The sequence below is a fragment of the Cottoperca gobio genome, chromosome 15 (genome assembly GCF_900634415.1).
Source record: "Cottoperca gobio chromosome 15, fCotGob3.1, whole genome shotgun sequence".
In the NCBI taxonomy this organism is placed as follows: Eukaryota; Metazoa; Chordata; class Actinopteri; order Perciformes; family Bovichtidae; genus Cottoperca; species Cottoperca gobio.
The window spans coordinates 14,931,228-14,950,014 of record NC_041369.1 but is presented as its reverse complement, the minus strand read 5'-3'; the positions used below and the strand labels follow the sequence as shown (position 1 = coordinate 14,950,014).

At 41.7% G+C, this 18,787-nt stretch overlaps 1 protein-coding gene across 3 annotated transcripts in view; it reads left to right on the top strand.

Annotated features, from left to right (window-relative positions):
* Positions 1-18,787, top strand: part of zcchc24 (zinc finger, CCHC domain containing 24) — a 32,502-nt gene that overhangs the window by 7,343 nt on the left and 6,372 nt on the right. For all 3 annotated transcript variants that reach the window (XM_029449908.1, XM_029449907.1, XM_029449909.1), the window contains exon 3: positions 17,695-17,859. In XM_029449908.1, coding sequence (XP_029305768.1) covers positions 17,695-17,859 — 165 coding nt within the window. The remainder of the gene's footprint in view (positions 1-17,694; positions 17,860-18,787) is intronic.

Below are 18,787 nucleotides of genomic sequence, written 5' to 3'. Positions count from 1 at the left end.
GCTCCCTGTCATGGGGAGAGAGGTGTTATGTAAACTGGCTTTTATTCGGAAAATGAGGTCGCTCCCCCGGTTATGAGCAGAATGCCCCTCGCTGCCACGCTTTGGCCCCCTTCCAAGATGTCTTCCACTTGCACTCATGATTTGGTTCCGTTCATTGGACTAAGCCTCTGAACAGTTGGCCCCACCTCTGATTTCAGTGATCAAAATGATGCATTGAATGACATCTTCTCGTTATGTCTCCCCGTAGAAAGATTAACTCATGGAAAATGACTTTGCAGGAATGCAGGTTTGCGGGTATGCGGGGGTGGCTGCTGCTGCTGCTGCTGCTGCTGCTGCCGCTGCTGGTGTGTGCGTGTTATGTGTGCCTCGGAGAGTTACTATGCCACTTTCCTGGTCGCAATGCATTCCCCCAGCTTATAATAATAGTTTCCTGGACGTGTTTTTTCTGAGAAATTTCAGATATTTCTGGTAAAAATACTTATTTTTAATAACACACATGACATCCAGTCACGGCTTCTGCTTTCACCCTTTTGCCTATTTATGTCAGAAGCATTTCTCTATGATGTAAGATTCACATTTCTAAATGCCCAGCAATCAAAGTTTAAGTTAAATACACATAATTAAGAAACTTGGCTAATCCGTTTCATCTGGACAATCCCACAGCTGTCGTCGATTTTGATTCAAACGTTGATATAATCTGAAAAGCACAACCTAAACTAAAGAAATGCAGAAATCTGTTATGTCAAATAAATATATAAAGCCGTTTCTGCAAGAAGCGCAGCGAGAAAGCGAGTTTTCAGGGTCTTTTAGCCACATTTTGACACTCTACAGAAATATGCTTTTGATGAGACAATTTATTAGATTTTATTCTACGGATTAACAAACGAATATATAAAATGTAAATCATTGAGCTTTATAGGACAGAGCTATGCTAGCTGTTTCCCCTTGTTTCCAGTCTTTGTGCTGAACTAATCCAACCAGCTGCTGCCTGTAGACTCACATTTGTCAGTGGTATCAATGAATGTATCTCTCGACAAGAAAGCTACAAAGCATATTTCCCAAAATGTTGAACTTTTCCTTTAAAGGCCAATAAACTCAACCGTGCCTGCATATGTTTCCTTGCTTAGATTGCATGCCTGTAGATACAGATGAAGTATCTGGTGATGACGTACAGATTTGTCTTCTTTGGCCAGCTGCGAGACAAATGTCATTTATCATACATTAAGCCAAGGACTACACTTAAATGTGCAATGCATCCATTTCATGCATCCATTTATAAAGAAGAGCTGGGCCAAAAGCACCACAGTTGATGCACATACAGAGCCTTCTATATTGCACCAGGATAATGTGCTTTTTGTTCACACGGTGTTTGTTGAATGTGCGTGTACAAAGCATCGATTTCAGACTTTTTTTCTTCTTCTTCTTCTGACCTCTCCTCTACTTATCTCTGTAGTGACATCTGATGTTTACATGGACATAATGTGTCCCATGTGAGACATATGCTATGTAATTTAATCATTTAAGTAACTGTACTCTGCTGGTTGCATAAGGATGAAGTGCTACAGGCGCTGACATTTCCTCTCATCCCAGTCCCTGTCAATCAGTCCTGCCCGCATCTCCTCTTGCATGTATCGGATCTGTATCTGGGACCATATGTCATTAACTGTGATGGACCTCACACCTCATGTGGAGGTCATTTCAGCAGCAGTCTGTCCTTTCTGACAAATGGTCACCATAATCTCCCATAACAGTGTTAACACGGAGACCTGAGGCGAGCTGTGAAGCGAGGGCCTCTTCACACCAGAGGCAAATCACGCTTGGAGTAATGTGTGACTTGACAAAATGTGTTTTTCCTTTGGTTGTGGTGATAAACTTAATGACTCGTCATTACTGCAGCCCGCTTTGTCCACCATAACAAACACCGGCGGTTGTTGTTTGGACGAAACGTGTTTGGTTTTGGTGAGCAGTGGTCCATTACTGAATTTGGTTGGCAGTCGTCCTGGGATAATTGTGCAACTGCTTTGTTTTAATATTTCAGTGTGTTGTTGTACTAGGGGATGGGGGGTAGAGTAGGGGGAGATAATGTGTCAAATACACATTGCAAGTTTAAAATGTACCAGTGTAATATCCCCGCACAGCGCTGTTTATAAGTCATTAAGCTCTGCATGGGCACACCCAATTTCCTGCTGTTTGCAACTATCGAATCAGGTGGAGCTCTGTTTTTATAATAACATTATTGTGAGCAAGACTTTAGGGGCAGTAGAATAATATATAATATAAAAAAATAGCAATTTTCTTTAGACTAAACTGAAACCTTTGCAGAAAATGCTCTACTTATTATTAAAGTATTCCTTAAAAAGAAAATGCTTGAAGGATACCAGCAAAGCCATTATCTATATTTCCTTCATTTGTAGTGTTTTGGGTATGGAGTTTTTTTCTATTCCTACGTAACTCCCAGTGAAAGCAGGGTAGGCTACCACGTTCACATCTGGAAGGAAGAGTGCTCCCATGGTGTCGTCGTCACAGTTAATCAGAAACACTTTAAATGCCTCGCATGTGGGTAACTTTGTAGCCTTATTTACTTCACCCAAGTCCATTTTTTCCCCCAGCTGGCCCTGCTATTTAAGCCAAAATGACTTTCTCTCCCTGCAGACAATTTAGTTCTTCCTTTTCAAATTAAAATTTTCCGGTCAACAAAAAGAATTCCAGCATATTCTATAGTCCAATGTATTATTCCTGTGTGCAGCTTTTATCCCATAATCATAACAGCTCCGCCTCAAGCCTCTGGCAAAACATTTGTGAACTCTTGTATTGGAAACATGCTGTTAAATTGTGTATAATAACTTGCTAGCGCTATTAGTACAGTGCCGATTATTCAAAAGTTCAACAGATAATGTGGGTTTAGCGGAGCAGGAGACGTTAGCTGTCCCCTGGAGGCTAATATTCCTGGGAGGAGAAAGAACATAGATTCTACATCTGTCTGTTAGCTTTTCCCATCTCTATTTAACCAGAACTGAAAGATATCTTTAGGAGAATCATGTATTTACATTTTCCTCGGAGTCCACCAGCTGTTTTCTGTCTTCTTGTCTTTGTTTCATTCTCTCTCTCTCTCTTTATGCATCCTGCAGTTTGTTAACCCCGTCGATAAACAATCTTTCAACACCGCAGTCACACTTCAACATTTGTCATGAGAGAATGTTTCACATTTTACCCCCGTGATCTCTGCACCCTGGGGCCAATTCTGACATGGCTGCAGTTATTTGCCGTGGCAGGCAAAGAGTTTGGATGTGTCACTGTCATGGCATGGAGCGCTGTCAGAGAGAGACACAGAGAGGGTATAGTTCCGAAGCCTGAGAAGGGCACACGAGCTGAAAGCCAGCGCGCCAGAGAAAGAGGAGAGAGCGCTTCCCCTGAAAGGAAATCAAAGTTAAAAGAATGATAAAAGTGCGGTTTCCTGCCAGCTGGTTTGTGTTCTATACAGAAATCCCATTCTTCCTCTCAGTTTTTGCTGAGACAACAATCGCACCACTTCCTGTTTTGGTAACCGTAACCTATTAACCCTATTTACCCATCCCTGGGAGGCGTTACATTTACCACAGTCAGGTGAATTTACAGCTGCTCTCGGATTAAATGTTGAAACACAATGGAAGCTCCAGACTCATCAGGAGAGAGCTTTATGAAGAGACACAATATACTGACTCAGTGTCAGCATATCCTCAAAAGATAGAATGTAGCTTCTTTAAGGTAAAGCTAAGCTAACTCCATCAGTTGTCTCATCTCAAATATATTTTGCTCCTCCTATCATCTGATTAGTCCTTCCTGTCCCTCACAGACTCAGGGTGTATTGTCTAAATGATGCTAGAATATTCTTTCTTATATCATACTTTATTATGTGAACTTTTTCCTGTCACGCCGCTGAGTCAGCACTGTGAAATGCAGGCTGGAGTTAATAAAATAAAAATAAAAAATGTGTTTGGGGCAGTTGCTCCTCACATTGCTTTATGTAAGCTTGCCTCTGCAGCATGAGAGAAACCAGGTCACCTCTCTTTTTTAGAATCTAGTCTCCTTATGTGCTACCCTCGTTTACTTTCTTTACGTCTTATAGTACCTTAGCACAAACCCCCGAATACCATTTCACTTATACGGCCAAAGCGTCAGGCCGTGATGGCAACAACATCAGCATTTAGCTGTGCATTACCAACATTACCTAACACAACTACAGTGTTGTGGGGGTCAGCAGCCCTACACTGAGGCCTCAGGAACTACAACAGGATGGTTCACTTTTCATTGAGGGAGGAGGGAGGGATCAGAGGGTCAGATTTTCATTACAGCATGATGTCCTGTTAGCACACCAGGGCCAAAGTGCTTTGTTAGCTGTCTTGTTCCCTCCTGTAACCTCCTTTGGTATAAGCCATATATTTAAATCACATATAATCACATCAGTATTGTCAACCCCCTGTATGTTGACAAATCTCTTTTACGGCTGACAAACGCAGCGGAATTTAAACTACCTGATTAAGCTACTTTACAGACTTACCGACACTTTACATGAAGTGTTTACATTATTCTCTACACCCAACGGTTACCACAACTTCGTCTCTCTCCACTTTAACTTTAATTAGCCCGCTGAGAAAGGTATAGGGTGAAAAGGACTTCAGATTGAGCTGTAGTCCAACACACCAACCCACCAGACTCATCCATCCACATCAGACCGGCAGCTAAGCATCATGCTTATCCCCACTGGTTGATCGGCATGTGGTCGAAGTAATTGCTCCACCTAGCAGCACCGATTCTTGTCACGTGTGAACGACAGAGATTCTTAAATGATATGAGACTGACCGAGAGGACGGACAACCGGACGGACAGACAGACAGAGACACTGTGAAGCTGCGAGTGCTGGCACACAGGACTGGATTTGGTGTCAAGAGATCAGGGACCGACACTGCTGGCTTTGTGTCGCGCTTGAATGGGCACCTTAGGGAGAGACTGTGGTTCTGAATGGGCACCATTGGGGAAAGCCCAAGTGGTGGGAATGGAGGCTGGTAATTAAGGCAGTCATTGTATGTCTGTAGGATCTGCTAGACAGAGAGGTCAGGAAGGCAGGCCTGTATTGTTCCCCCAGCAGGGCCCTCACTGCATTACAGTGCTGCGTCAGACTCAAGTATGTTTGGATAGAGCCTTTGGATCTTACAGAGAAAAACAACAAACCATGCAGGCGGTCCTATATAGTCTGCTTGTATATATGTCAACATATAGACTATAGGGGCCTCTCCTGTGGTTTTTGATTTTGGAACTTTCTTTCTCTCTCTTTATTCTAAAGTAAGTTTGAAGTCCTTCTCTGGCAGGCTACCCCAGAGCTCCAGCCCTCTCAGGAATCAGGAACCATAGATTAAAACACAGTTGTGGTCGATATGTGAAGTCACAGGGGTGTGTGTACTTAGTACAAGTGAACCCTAGTCAACAGTGTATTGTTGCTTTGGACTGCCAGTTCATAAGGTATGAAGACTATTGTGTTTTCTTGGCTATAGTAAAGAAAATATTATTTCGTAAAAACAAATTGCTTTTATACTATTACATTAAAAGTACATTCCCATACAACGAAACTGCATTCTTAATAACGTTTTAAGGGAAACGTGGTTTGGGTTAAATGAAGTATGTTTGTCACGCTTAGTTTGTAACTAACAAACACGTTTGACTCTTGCTACGTACGTAAGTTAAGTACGTTGCCTACATGACATAAGTGAAGTATGTTACGTGAGTGAATTTACAAATGTAAGGTCAAATAAGTCAACGTTTACTTTTCGTTTCACACGGGACACAAACAACGTTCTCCTGGGTGAAATTCTGTTGACCTATCAATCCACCCAAACCTTTTCCTGTGCGGACTTTGACTTGACATTAATATGCGATAGGTAAAAAAACCCAACATAAATACGTTTCCCTTGAAACAAAAACAGTTTTTAGTGTGTGCTGTGTTTAATTGTAGGTCTCAAGCAGAGCTTCTGTAACTTTCAAGTGAAAATAGATTTTGCTGACTGCCCATTTACTTACTGTAAAAAATAACCTGCATTTGATTTAGACGCTTTTTCTGTCCCTCCAATCCGTCTGTCTGTCTGTATGCACTGCCCTGTAGTGTGTCGGGAAGTTTCTGGCAGGGAAGAGGGCTGGGGGGAGGTGCACCATGGGAATGTTTTTACAGAGTGACCCCTGATCTTCCTTCCAGTCGCAGCAAAGGCTCTGAAGGCCCTGCGTCTGTATCTGCTCCAACACTCACTTAGTCAGGTTACCGAAGAGAGAGACAGACTGAGTAGGGATTGTAAACAGACGAGGCTTATCAGGGATGCTGGAGACGTCTTGTATCAGACAAACTTTTCTCTTTCACAGTGTCACAACAGACAGACAGACATCCTCACTGTGAAAAACAAACGTTGCCACAACCTGTCAACACATTTTATTTTTGAGTAGTTATACAGAGAAAGAGCCTTTATAGCAAGAGCACCGAGAAACCATATAGGGCCATAGGTTCAATATAGCATTGACACCAAGTGACACTGAGATTAGCATCACACGTGTGCAGTATATCTGGCAGAGGGACTTACAAAAATATACAGACACACACTCACAAACACTTCCACCAACATGCACACGACTACAGGCATTACACGCAAACATGGACAGCAGTGTGAACTTCCTGTTGTGTGCACCTCTGTATGCCCCAGTCCACCACCCAACCTGCTCTTGTCATTCAATGTCCTGGTAACCCAACGCTGCTGTGCAGCTGCACAGCTCGCTGGGCTTAGTGGAACCGTGGCTAAGTCCAAGGCTAGGAGAGGGCAGGGAGGAAATTCACACCCACAGCCCCACTTAGCATTAGCCCTTAGCACCCTGTACATTTTGTGAGAAAAGTAGTACGGTAAACTTATCTTATATTCGTAATAAGAGGCAACTTCTAAGCTGGTGCATTGATGGAACTGAGCTTCTGGGTTCAACCAGGGCAAATTCCAAGGCCTAGTTGGCCCGTACGTGCATTTTCTATGAATGAAGCATGAAGAGAGGGAAAGGATTCTGTCAAAAACATCATCTTTAAAACAATAGATTGCTTTTTGGTATGAAGCAAAACACCCACATCCTTGACTCTTAGGGGTATGCATCAGTCATCCAAGAACATGACACTGAGATCCGTGGCCGATTACGGAAGCTAGGTTGTGGAAATCTAGGAATCTGGGAATAGGGTTTTGGCACAGAATGTGCTGGCATGGTGATATGCCTCTGCAGCTGTCTTGGACACGAATGACGTGGGAGTGTTACTGAGAAGAAAAACACAAGCACACACATACACACATGTGCACACATGGCAGATCTATATTGCCTCCATGCATTGTTTCGAAATCCCATTCAAAAGATGAGAATTTAGATAATAATATGAATTTACTGATGGACTTTCAGTCTGACAATGAAGATGAACTGAACTGAACTGAATACTGGTCTGTTGGGGGAGCGTATTAATTGCCAGAACATTGAATCATGATCAGCTGCTTACAACAACACGTAGTCCGAGACCTCCACCTGCAGTTTATCAAAACAACCAGAAATTGCAGGTCGCCAAATTTAATTTGTAAGCAGTAACATCATTAAAGATGACTTAGCCGAGATTTGTCTTGATCTAAATCAACAGATCAGCATATTGCCAAAATAAAATCACAATATGCTAATTGAAAGCTGCATTGTTTGATACAATTAGAAAATGTACAGCCGTGTACAGAACATCTATTCTAAGACACATGTATGTTTAGTTAAGTTAAGAAAAGCACATCTTTTTAAACTGATGAAAAATGTGAAGTGCAGAAATCCTGCGTGTATTTCTTTGCTCTTCTGTTTTATTTCAAAGGGACACATAGAAAGATAATTGAAACCGTAACAGTTTTACGATCCAACATACTTTTTAGTCTTGTAAATATGCTTCAACAATTTCTCGGTGGGTAATTGATGACATTTTAAAGCAGGACATACCTTTTTTGATTCTTTCTGGCACAGCCTTCACTTATCTACATGACTGACAGCTGTGGGATGTTTTTATCTTTGGTACAGCTGTCTTGATTTACCTTTTCCCTGTGTGATAGCTCAGCATGTCAAAGAACAGACTAAACACAAGTGATATGCCCAGTGCTGTTACAGGTCTTCAGTAGAATCTGAGAACATGTTCAACCTAGACACTCGTTCTGTTATAAGATCATTACAACAAGCATTTTGTGTGTGTGTGTGTGTGTGTGTGTGTGTGTGTGTGTGTGTGTGTGTGTGTGTGTGTGTGTGTGTGTGTGTACGCTCACACACAGTGCACTTATTCTGCCAAGCAGAGGCCATTTCCTAGAATTAACTATTTTGGCGTCTCCATGGAGCTGGAAATGGACTTGTGGTTATTCTTTAAAACTGTTGGAGTGGTTGTCCTCTTGACATCCTCCTCTCTGTATCACGGTGAGATAACAAACCCGTTTACAAAAGGCTTGTAATCTCAGCGGTTAAACCCAGAAGCCCACAAGGAAAAAAATGTGTAACCTCAAGCGTCGCTGTTTACCTACACATATTTAGCCTCAAGTCATTTTAAATGCATTGCAGTCCACCTGAAACAGGCTGCACTGGTGGAGTTCATGTGGGTTTGTGATCCTTTTAGGACGTGTTGCCTTTTTAAGATTGAACTTCTTACATACAGTCGCTGTGGATTAGATTATACACTAAGATTGTTATGGTTTCTTACAGTTTATTTTCCTCTGTCCTCTAATTCTGCTGCTTCCCTCACGCGTTACACCTGAGAGGGGATAAATGCAGCAAAAGACGACAGCACAAATGCCTCACAGGCAGATTTAGACCTGGAAACAACTGGGATGTGAGTAAACCGCTTTTTATAGTGAAACGAAATGTCAAGCGCATATGAATAGAATAACATATGAAACCTTTTTTAAGAATAGCACCCTTACCCATACGGGTGCAGTGCAGGTTCAGACGAGTTGTGATGGGAAGTCATATTTAATGAGCTCACATACCATTTGCCCACTAATATTAGAAAAAATAATGTATCTTTGTCGGTGAGTCTATTTTATCAATGCATAAAACATTTGCACATTATAGAGCGACAGTTAACTTGTCAATGTGTTTTTGAAGTGTTAGATTTATATGTGCGTGTACATATTTAGCACCCAGTCAGAGGAAAGTGTTAAAGATAGCTTTGTGAAAGTAGCACTGTTGTGCCAGCTCTATGCTTTTCACTACGTGTCAATTTAAACAGCTTTAATATGTATTGAAGTATCACTTTTTTTCTTGCAGTAATGTAGCTCAGTAATATAGAAATCAATTGACAAAGCTGACAGATTATATGATAGACACAGCATTTTACAGTAGAAAATAAGCAGCAGTGTTAGGTTAAAGAGTTTTATATCCTAATATCTGTACATTTCTTTAAGACAGTAAATGATCTCTTCATGTTGTATGGACAGTTTGTTTGATTTGTAAAATCGGATCAAACAATGTATGGTTTTATACTGTATGTGTGTCTGGGTGAGAAAAAAGTTTGCATTAAAGTTATGTGTGTGAAAAAATGCACGCTTGGTGGTAAAAATGTTAGCGTTGTGCACAAACCCAGGTGTGTATGATTGAGGTTATGTGTAGTACACGATTATGTAATCATTGGAGTTTATATTTAGAGACAGCTGTACAAGATAGGAACAGAAGGAATACGAGGCAGTTACGAGCCACAGTGATCTCCACCATTATGGCATATAACATATGTCACTAAATATGTTGCCATGTCGATTTAAACTGAGAATATTGTAAAACCAAATGATCTACTCAGGAACATTAATAATGCTAAAATGCATGAGCAAAGTGGAAGCCACATCTATGGTAAACACAGTCATGCTTTTCTTTCTGCTGTAACAGGTTGGAGACACAACTTTCCACTGTGGTGTGTGTTTACAAGCATCACAGAGTTTTCTTAAGTGTGAGGCTCAGTGTTTAAAAGCTCCATGAACCACATTTTTGGAGTTTTCAGTTCTACTGACAAAGACCAAACCACATGATTAATAGATATATACGGTTACTGAAACACTATTATCAAAAGTTCAGGAAATATTTCCTTCTCATGTCTCAGAGAAGGAGCAGGCCTGATTGATGCTTTGATCTTTTTTGATGTTCCACAGAGGAGAACCAGTTCTTGGGTTTAAACCACAGCCAGGTTTCTGCCTCTCCCCCTCGTAGCATTCATCAGGCAGACCGCTAAGGCGAGCATGCTAACTGAAACCACATTAAAGCAATTAGAAGTCTTATCAGAAATGCTACGGTTAATGAGCAAACCAAACAAAAACTCCAAAAAGACTCAAAGCTAACATTGTGGACTGAACCCCATCCGCTCTATCTGTAAATCTATCTCTTTCTGAACTGCGGCTAAAACAAATAAAGATCCTGCGATGAAGACACAAGAGCAGACACAGATATGCGCACGGACACACACTGCCATACAAAATGTAATACACACAGGTTGGAGCTGGTTTGGTGTTCCTTGTGTTGCTCCCTGAGTGATGTCCTGGGGGATGTGGAGAGGCAGAGCGGGGCCTGAGCTCCTCCGCTGCTCCTTTGTTTACACTGATGGTTTCCAGATGCTAGCTAGTGATCGGAGCGCTACGGAACGCTGGGGAGCAGCCCAGCAGTTTGGGGCTGGTGCCAGCGAGCCAAGATTAAGGCAGCTCTATCTGGGATACTTTAAAAAACATGGCTTTGTTTTATAATAGCTCTGCAATTGTTTCCAAAAGGCTGAGCGAGTGATTATGGTGGTGATCTTAAATACAAAAGTGTCACAAACATTGTTCTCATTTATTGGGGTTACACATGCAATGCACTATGACGTCTTAGCTCATTAAGTGTGATTACGAATCACAAAATCTAGACTTTGATCGGCTGCATGTGACTGTAATTAACACATTTGTTTTACTCTGTAATTTGACCGTGTGTTTCTTTAAACAGGCATCAGCCTACGGCGGTGTATTGTCTGTTTCTCGTGTGCGGCCCCTTTCGGGGGAGATTGCTGTTATAAACTGAGGTGCATTGTGCTCGAGTGAGGGCAAATCTATCACTTAAGCAGCACACCTGTTCCTCTCGTCACTTTCAGCCTCAGCCACTTTTCTTTACAGGCATTAGAAAGAGACAGCTGCACCAGCAAAGGAGCCGTGCAGAGAGAGAGAGAGAGGTGAGAAAGATGGCAGAGAAAAAGAGAGTCGCACAGAAAACAGTGGCTGTATTTAGAGCTTGTAGTGCATGGTGGGATTGATAAATAGTCACCATAATGCACCTGGCTGAAGTTCTGGCATGGGGTTGGGGCTTCTTAGTCCAGCAGCGGAAACAGCCAATAAAAAAAATGCTTGTTCTGTGTGCAGTGAGACACAGCTGAGGTGGGGACAGTCTCATTCTTGTGAGAGACTTGAAGCAGTGGCCATCTGCACCCCCCTCACTTGGCCCTCAGTTCTGACTGACAGGCTGATGACTGCATCCTCAGATCTTTAGTCGCTGTGATGTCAGATAACGTGGCTAAAGGATGCGAGGATTTAACTAAGAAACCGTTTTGACAAAATAAACCAGGGTCAAAGAGAGCTTTTTAGTTTTCTGTCTTTCTTTTTTCTAGGCGCCATGTGGATAGGAATACCACATCAGATAATGTAATGTGTGAAGTGATGTAACTTTTTTCTGCATAGTTTTCTTGTTTCGCATCTGAATTGCCTTGATGTTGTCAACCCAAAGTCGTAAAAATAAAGTACTATTTGCCCCGAATGACCCGAGAAGAGTCTGAGTTCCTTCTGGTGTGGTCTGACAAACACCCTCAGGTTATTCCTTCTGCAGTGTATTTCTCTCTGCCGAATGGGAGGCTTATGCTGTGACTCATTGACCTGTCTGGCTTTCAGTGATCATGCAAGTCTACGGGTGCTGTAATGGGAACATCAAATCATGCTGAAGAATCTCGTATTATCATAAATGCCATCAAGTCTGTGTACTGGAAGGAAGAGACTTCTCAGCCTTAGACATGAGGCGTTACTTTGTTTAAGGTTTATGTTCATGTAAGAATAACAATTAGAAAGAATACATTTGTTTCCTCTATGTTGCACTTAAGCTTTTGTTTTTCTCTTCCTGGAGAATCCAACAAAACATTATTTCTCTTTTCAAATGTTTAGGTTTATTTGCAGACATCCGAAAGATCTGCATTATTCATATACATAGCTGAGCTGCTTTTGCCAACAAAGACCCTGCTCTCCAAATCCAGACCACAAAAGTGGTCACATACAATTACTACCAAACCCTTTTCCAAAGCCTCAAAGTTGTTTTACGCACCAAATCCCTTGTTTTCTCATAGAGGCAGACAGACCGCTGAATGGCATGTAGCATTTGCACACAAAAAACCCCAAAGCTTTATTGTCACCGCTGTTTCCTCGCATTTGTCGTCTGTGGACCGACTGTGGGCAATATCTGGAGAGATAGATGTCTGCTCTAATACAGTATGTAGAGAAAGTAGGAAATCCCATATTCACAACCTTGAAAGTAGCGGTCTTTAAGAAAGATTCCTCTGGAAGGGATGTCTAATATTAAACCAAGGCTAACCTATCCTGTTGTTGGAGACAGAGGATTAAGGGTTCAGGTCTGTGTCTGGTGTCTCTCCACTGCTCATTACTCTCAGCCTGGAATGTAAGATCAACACAAATGCAAGATCACCTTTAGGCCTCAGACAGTGGTCTGGACTACATTTGTTCCAGTGGTCAGTAATAGACTTGATACACTGGAGCAGAATTTTCAGGACGGTTTTGTGGCAATATGATATTTGAAAAACTGCAATTTGAGAATCACATGCCTGGGCTGCATACCTTGTAATCATTTTTTGCGCTTTTACTGAACAACCCTGATATTTAAAGACATCACAGTGGGTGTCGTCTAGACCGGGGATCCCTTTCTTAAACACACCATTCAGTAATCTACCTGCAATAGTGGGCCGTGCTTCAAACTCCTCGTATCGTTTTGTTTGTACAACATGTGTCTTTAAAATCCCCCTGAGAGAATTGTCTCCACATTCCTCCACATGATAATGAGTCCGATCCACTGTAGTTGTGGACAGAGCTACAGTTGTTAGTTGACGCTGTTTTATCCCCCACCTCTCTCTCTCTCTCTGTCGTCTCTGAAATGTATGGCTTAATTGAAAGCAGAGCAGCGATTTCACTATGGCTCTCAGTGTTTTTTGTGTTCTGCCCCTATGGAGGCCATCTGCTTTAGATTTAGATTTCCTCCTCCTTCTCTCTCTTTCTCTCAGTTTCTCCTTCCCGTTCTCCACCCTCTTGAGAGGGGCTGATTGGAGGGTCTCTCCACAGTTGGCTCGAGCGTCTGTGGGGCTTGTGGTATTTGTCCACTTTTGTCTTTTTCTCCATGTGCGTTTGTGTGTATGTTGGATTCTGATTCTAGAGCAGCAGGTTTTTAGACCCCCTTCGTCACAGTATCCTGGAGGATCGGGAGGCTGCTTCCCATCCCGCTCAGACGTTAATTCTTTCTCGATCTTAATGAGCTTCCCCCTGTTTCGGTTCATCTTGTTCTCTTGTGTCTCATATGTATCTCCCTTTTTTGTTTTATTGTCTCTTGTTATTCTATTTAATTCCGTTTGCGAGCTCAGTTTGCGAGCTCATTATTCTTGCAATATAAGCCAAAGAATGATCCGTGGCCTTGCAGCCGGGCTAAACTCTTGAGTGGGAGTAGTGCAGGAAACAGTGCGGCGAGACTTTCCAGTTGTGTCTCAAGAGTGTATGAAAACTTGTGGATGTAGAATTTGTTGAGAGTGTGTATGTCCGTTTGTGCGTTTGTGTCTGGGTGTTAAAGGGGACAAAGGGAGAGAGAGACATTGTGTGTGGCCATGTTTTGCGTAGAGATTGCTCCAGTGAAAGTTTGCATCACATGTGTGTGTGTATGCTCCATTTAACCGTTCACTGACCCGTAGTTTTTGTGCGTGTGCGTGTGCGTGTGTGTGTGTGTGGGTGTGATATGATGAGTCCCTGCTGTGATCTGAACAAAAAGGAGGATGTGGTAAACTAAGTTGTGATTGTGGAGCTCCACTGTCTTCTCTATGGATAATGTCCTCAACACACACACACACACACACACACTGGGCCTTATCTCAACATGTGCCGCTCTAGCCTAGGGGACATAAACAAATATTGACTCAATACAAGCCGGCACTGTCAAAGTGATATGACAAACACCACTCGCAATCTCCTGGCACAGACACCATCAACCGATTTGCTGTTTCAAAGCTTTGCTTCCACTTGACGAACACCTAAAATGCTCTAAATGGCTCAGATATGTCCATTTAGCTCTAACACAATTGAATGGCTTTATTTGTAGAGAGCAAAGGAAAACAAAACACATCCTCCCATGCAGGCTCATCTCCAGAGTGTTTAGTGGTGCGATGACGCAGTTCCATTAACTTAGTCATTGTACTGTGTATATTGTGAACGGTTTGTAAATGTTGCTTAAAAGGCAGCAAAGCGTGGTTATTTCCCTAGAAATCAAGCCTAACATTTGCTCAGTCATTCTAGGGCTTACAGCCGAGGGTTTTAAATCTGTAATCCACTGCACCAGTGTAAATGGAAAGACCCTGTATGGCCCTGTATGTATGTATGTATGTATGTTTGTGTTTAAGTGAAGAAACCCAAGACTTCCTTCATTAGCTGCTGCCCTGAATCTAGCGCCCACATTTCTCAGCCTGCCTCAGCTGGCAGTGGTGGCATAACAGTCCAGATGTTATTGTGACATTCGTGCTCCCACGTGTTTGGGTGTCCATTGGAATGTGCAATACCAACTGCGCCTGTAAAGTTTATGACTTCAGAACAGAAACTTGCTCTTCTCAGACCTCCATGAGAGGCAATGTGTTGCAATGGCCTGAAAACAACTGACCACATGTCAGTATAATACTTATGACTACAAATGTCCAAATAACTTTAATGCAGTTGGCCAAACTAAAGTTGTGTGTGCAGTATGTAGGGCAGAGGTGATATATGTTATAAGGTTTCATTTAATACTTTTACACTTTTGCCAACTTACATATTAAATCACTGCATTAATTTGATGTTACTCAAAAGTTACAAATGTATTTAGTCAATCCAGCTGCTACTAAATGTTTATGCAAATATCATTCCTAAACCTTAAGACATTAATTTTTCTACCATAGAAGACAAAGAAAAGCTTTAAATCCTCAAATTGGGTGTCATGATCTGCTTGTACTTTGTTTTATTTTGAAGTGTTCACTCCCCCTTGTTACATGTCTAGTTGTACTTCCTGTCTGTGTGTTTACCCTCCCTTTCTGATTGTTAATGTGTTCCTCCTGTGTCCATTTACTTTGCCCTTGTGTCTTGGCCTTTCTCCCCCAGCTGTGTCTTGTTCCCTCGTTTGGTGTCTGTGTATATATCCCTGTCTAACCCCAGTGTGCCTTGTCGGATTGTCATCGATGTTGTGTGGTGTTCGCCCTCGTGTCTTCCCCTGGGTCGACTCCTGGCTTTGTTTGTTCAGTTTATTTGTTACTTTGTATTTTGCTACCTTTTCGCAAATTAAAGCTCTCTTTTTGTTAAACCCTCGTTCTGCTTTTGGGTCCTCACCTTTTCCACTGCGTGACATTGGGGAAATAAAACTAGCACAATGTTTGACATTTGTCTTAAAATTACCTTTTTTATTATTAATAGTAACTGATTAATTTTCTGACCATTGACTAATCGATTAATCAACTAATCTTTCAGCTCTTTATTTCCATATACACCTTTTCTTATATTTGAAAAACTTTATTAACCTTTTTTGGACACAACTGCCCACACTAATAGTCACTAACGTTGCACCTACTTCTCCATCTGGACTGAAGAGATAATCTGTTTGCCATGTGCACATCGGGAGCATCTTCAAATTGATTGCAAACCGGGTTGTATCTAATATGAAAGCACTCAGCTGCAGACTGAGCATGACGTGCAGCCAAAGGCCAAGGATAGACCCTGGAAACAGCATGGAGCCGGAGAGGAATGGTCATGAGGAGGATGAGTGCTGATTCTGTCCTGCTGAGTGCTGGCTGCAGTATCAGGGAGAGATTTTTTTTGTAACAGGAAATTTCACTATGTTCACATTTCCAAATGAATAACGAGGGTAAAGGTTAGACCTCCTGGTTAGCACACCTGGCACTCTGATCGTATTTTATTTTAAAACTTCAAATTAGTCTTTTATTAGATATTATAGTGGCTAGTCTTACTGCAGCAGAAACCTAGAATCTTTTTTTAAAGGTAAGCTTGGCAGATCTTTGTAGTTGGACTAGATCATTTTGTAGGAGAGCATCCAAACAAAATGTTGCCAGGGCAATGTCTTTGAGATTGCCCATTGATTGCATTAAGACAGCCCTGTCAGTGTGTATAGACTGGTGTGCTGCAGGCCAGCAGAAGTCAGATTCTCCAGCCAGCGTGCTGTCACAGTGGGAGATGTGAAGCTGACAGTGGGGTTGAGGTCATGCTGTTGAGGGGCCAGATTGAAGCACAGCCGCTCATACTTAGCGTTGGCTTTCGGGTGCTGATGCAAACTGCTGACGTCTATAAGCACCGTGCCAGATGCTGCTGATTAAAGTTTCTATTACTCACACATGGGCTGGGACAAAATAAGGGAAGACCAGGGATACAGAATGTACCCCTCCGCTCTCTCTCTCTCTCTCTCCTCTCTAACTCACTACCCAGTACCCCCTACATCCACCCTGAAATCTGCAAGCAATGTTAAAGTGATTATGAAAACAATCTGCAGGAGTGGACAGGTCGGATTTCACTTTGAACAAAGAGACTTCCCTAACCTTCTGGAAAGCTGCCATCAGTTACAGGCTGTGTATTAAGATAACTTATTTCTGTCATATCAGATTTACATCTGTGCATGAAAACATTTTAAGATAAAATAACACAATTCCTTACTACTCCATTTCCAATGTTTATCTTCCGAATTAAAGGATTTTGTTCAACAAAATAACCACTCCAAGACGGATAATGCCTGTCCCAAGGCAGATGCAAGTTTTGGGATGATTTTTTTTTTTTTGATGGAGCCACAAATTGATAATGACAAGCCCTGTCAAACATACTAATCAGTGTACATTTGGGTTTGTTTTTAGCATGATGGAGGAAAGTTTATGATTTATCCTTTTGATGACATCAGCAGTACGTTTGTTTGTGGCATGCTTTAAGGGGAAAAACTTCCTCCAATGCTATATAGTGGCCTAAATAAAGTTGCCAACATGAAGTCATTGGAGCAGCTCCTCCCAACAAGGTTGCCCTCAAGCTTGTGCTTTTTCATGGCTGACTGACTATTGGTAATCATCTCCCTCATGAGAATCAGAAGAGTAATCTAACACAGCTGTAATGGAAGTAAATGTCAATTACACAACCACATATTGTGCCAAAATTGTGTGTGGGAGTATGCTGTGTGAGGAAGTTAGATATATTAGCATGACAAGGATGGACACACCCTGCTGTCAAAACTCAACATCTATTATTGTCCAAGCGGTTCTCTTTAAAATGTCATTCTGGAAGAAGAAAAAAACTTTCTGGTCAAGATGTTAAAAGTAATGATTTCCCCACATGTGCATATATTTTATTCACCTTGCTTTGTTCTTTACAGGCCAGACCCAAAGGGGAAGGTCTGACACCCTACCAGGGGAAGAAGAGATGCTTCGGAGAGTACAAGTGCCCCAAGTGTAAGAGGAAGTGGATGAGTGGCAACTCCTGGGCCAACATGGGACAAGAATGTATCAAATGCCACATCAACGTCTATCCACACAAACAGGTACCTACAGTATGACATGAATATGACTTTGCAGTAGCGTCTTGTGGTAAAAAAACATTACTCATACATTTTGTTCAAGTGGTAGATTTAATTGTCTCAACCAAAGTTAACAGAGTCCAGACTCTGGTTTGTGTGGCTGCATATTGTCTTGAGGACATTCCAGGTGGCCTCATTAAAATATAATACAACTCGTACCACAAACTGATGCTTTGGCCACCAGCAGTGAATACACTAATTGCATTTCCTGACTGATAAAAGTCTGGGATTATTTACTGAATGTCATCCAATCCTAAAATAAATATTTATTTTATTAATGTCTCACAGACACACACTAACTCTGAGGTAATTGAGCCTTACAAAGAAATTCTTCTTACATTTATAAAAAAAAGAAAAAGAAAAGTGAAATCATAATAACCACCAAGATGCAGTGGCGTGTTTTGCCAAACATCAACCACTTTGAGGGAATTAATGTGCTGGTGAGCTGTCAGTTTGACTTAACCTCAAATCTTTCTCACAGCCTATTGACCAAAGAGATGAATCGCCTGAGAAGGAATCCACTCTGTTCTTCAGCGAGAGATATATTTATCCTCAACACTTCATCTTTTAATATTTATGCTTTTCTACATTCTTCCAATTCCACTTCCTGAAACAAAGTTAGGATTACTGCTTAAGGCCCTGCTCGTTCTCTAAATACCACGGCTGACCATGCTCCACTTTAGGAGCTAAGTTAACAGTTGCATACATTGAAGCAGGAAAGCTTGACAAATCTACCCTAAATGTCTGGCAAGGAGTCACGCAATTCCCAATGGAAAGTTAATGCATTATTTATTCCAAATACTTACATTTGTATCTTCATCAGTGTGAAATCTTGACCAAGAATATTAACTATACTGTTTAAAAGGTATGGTGGGGGACTGTATTCAAAACC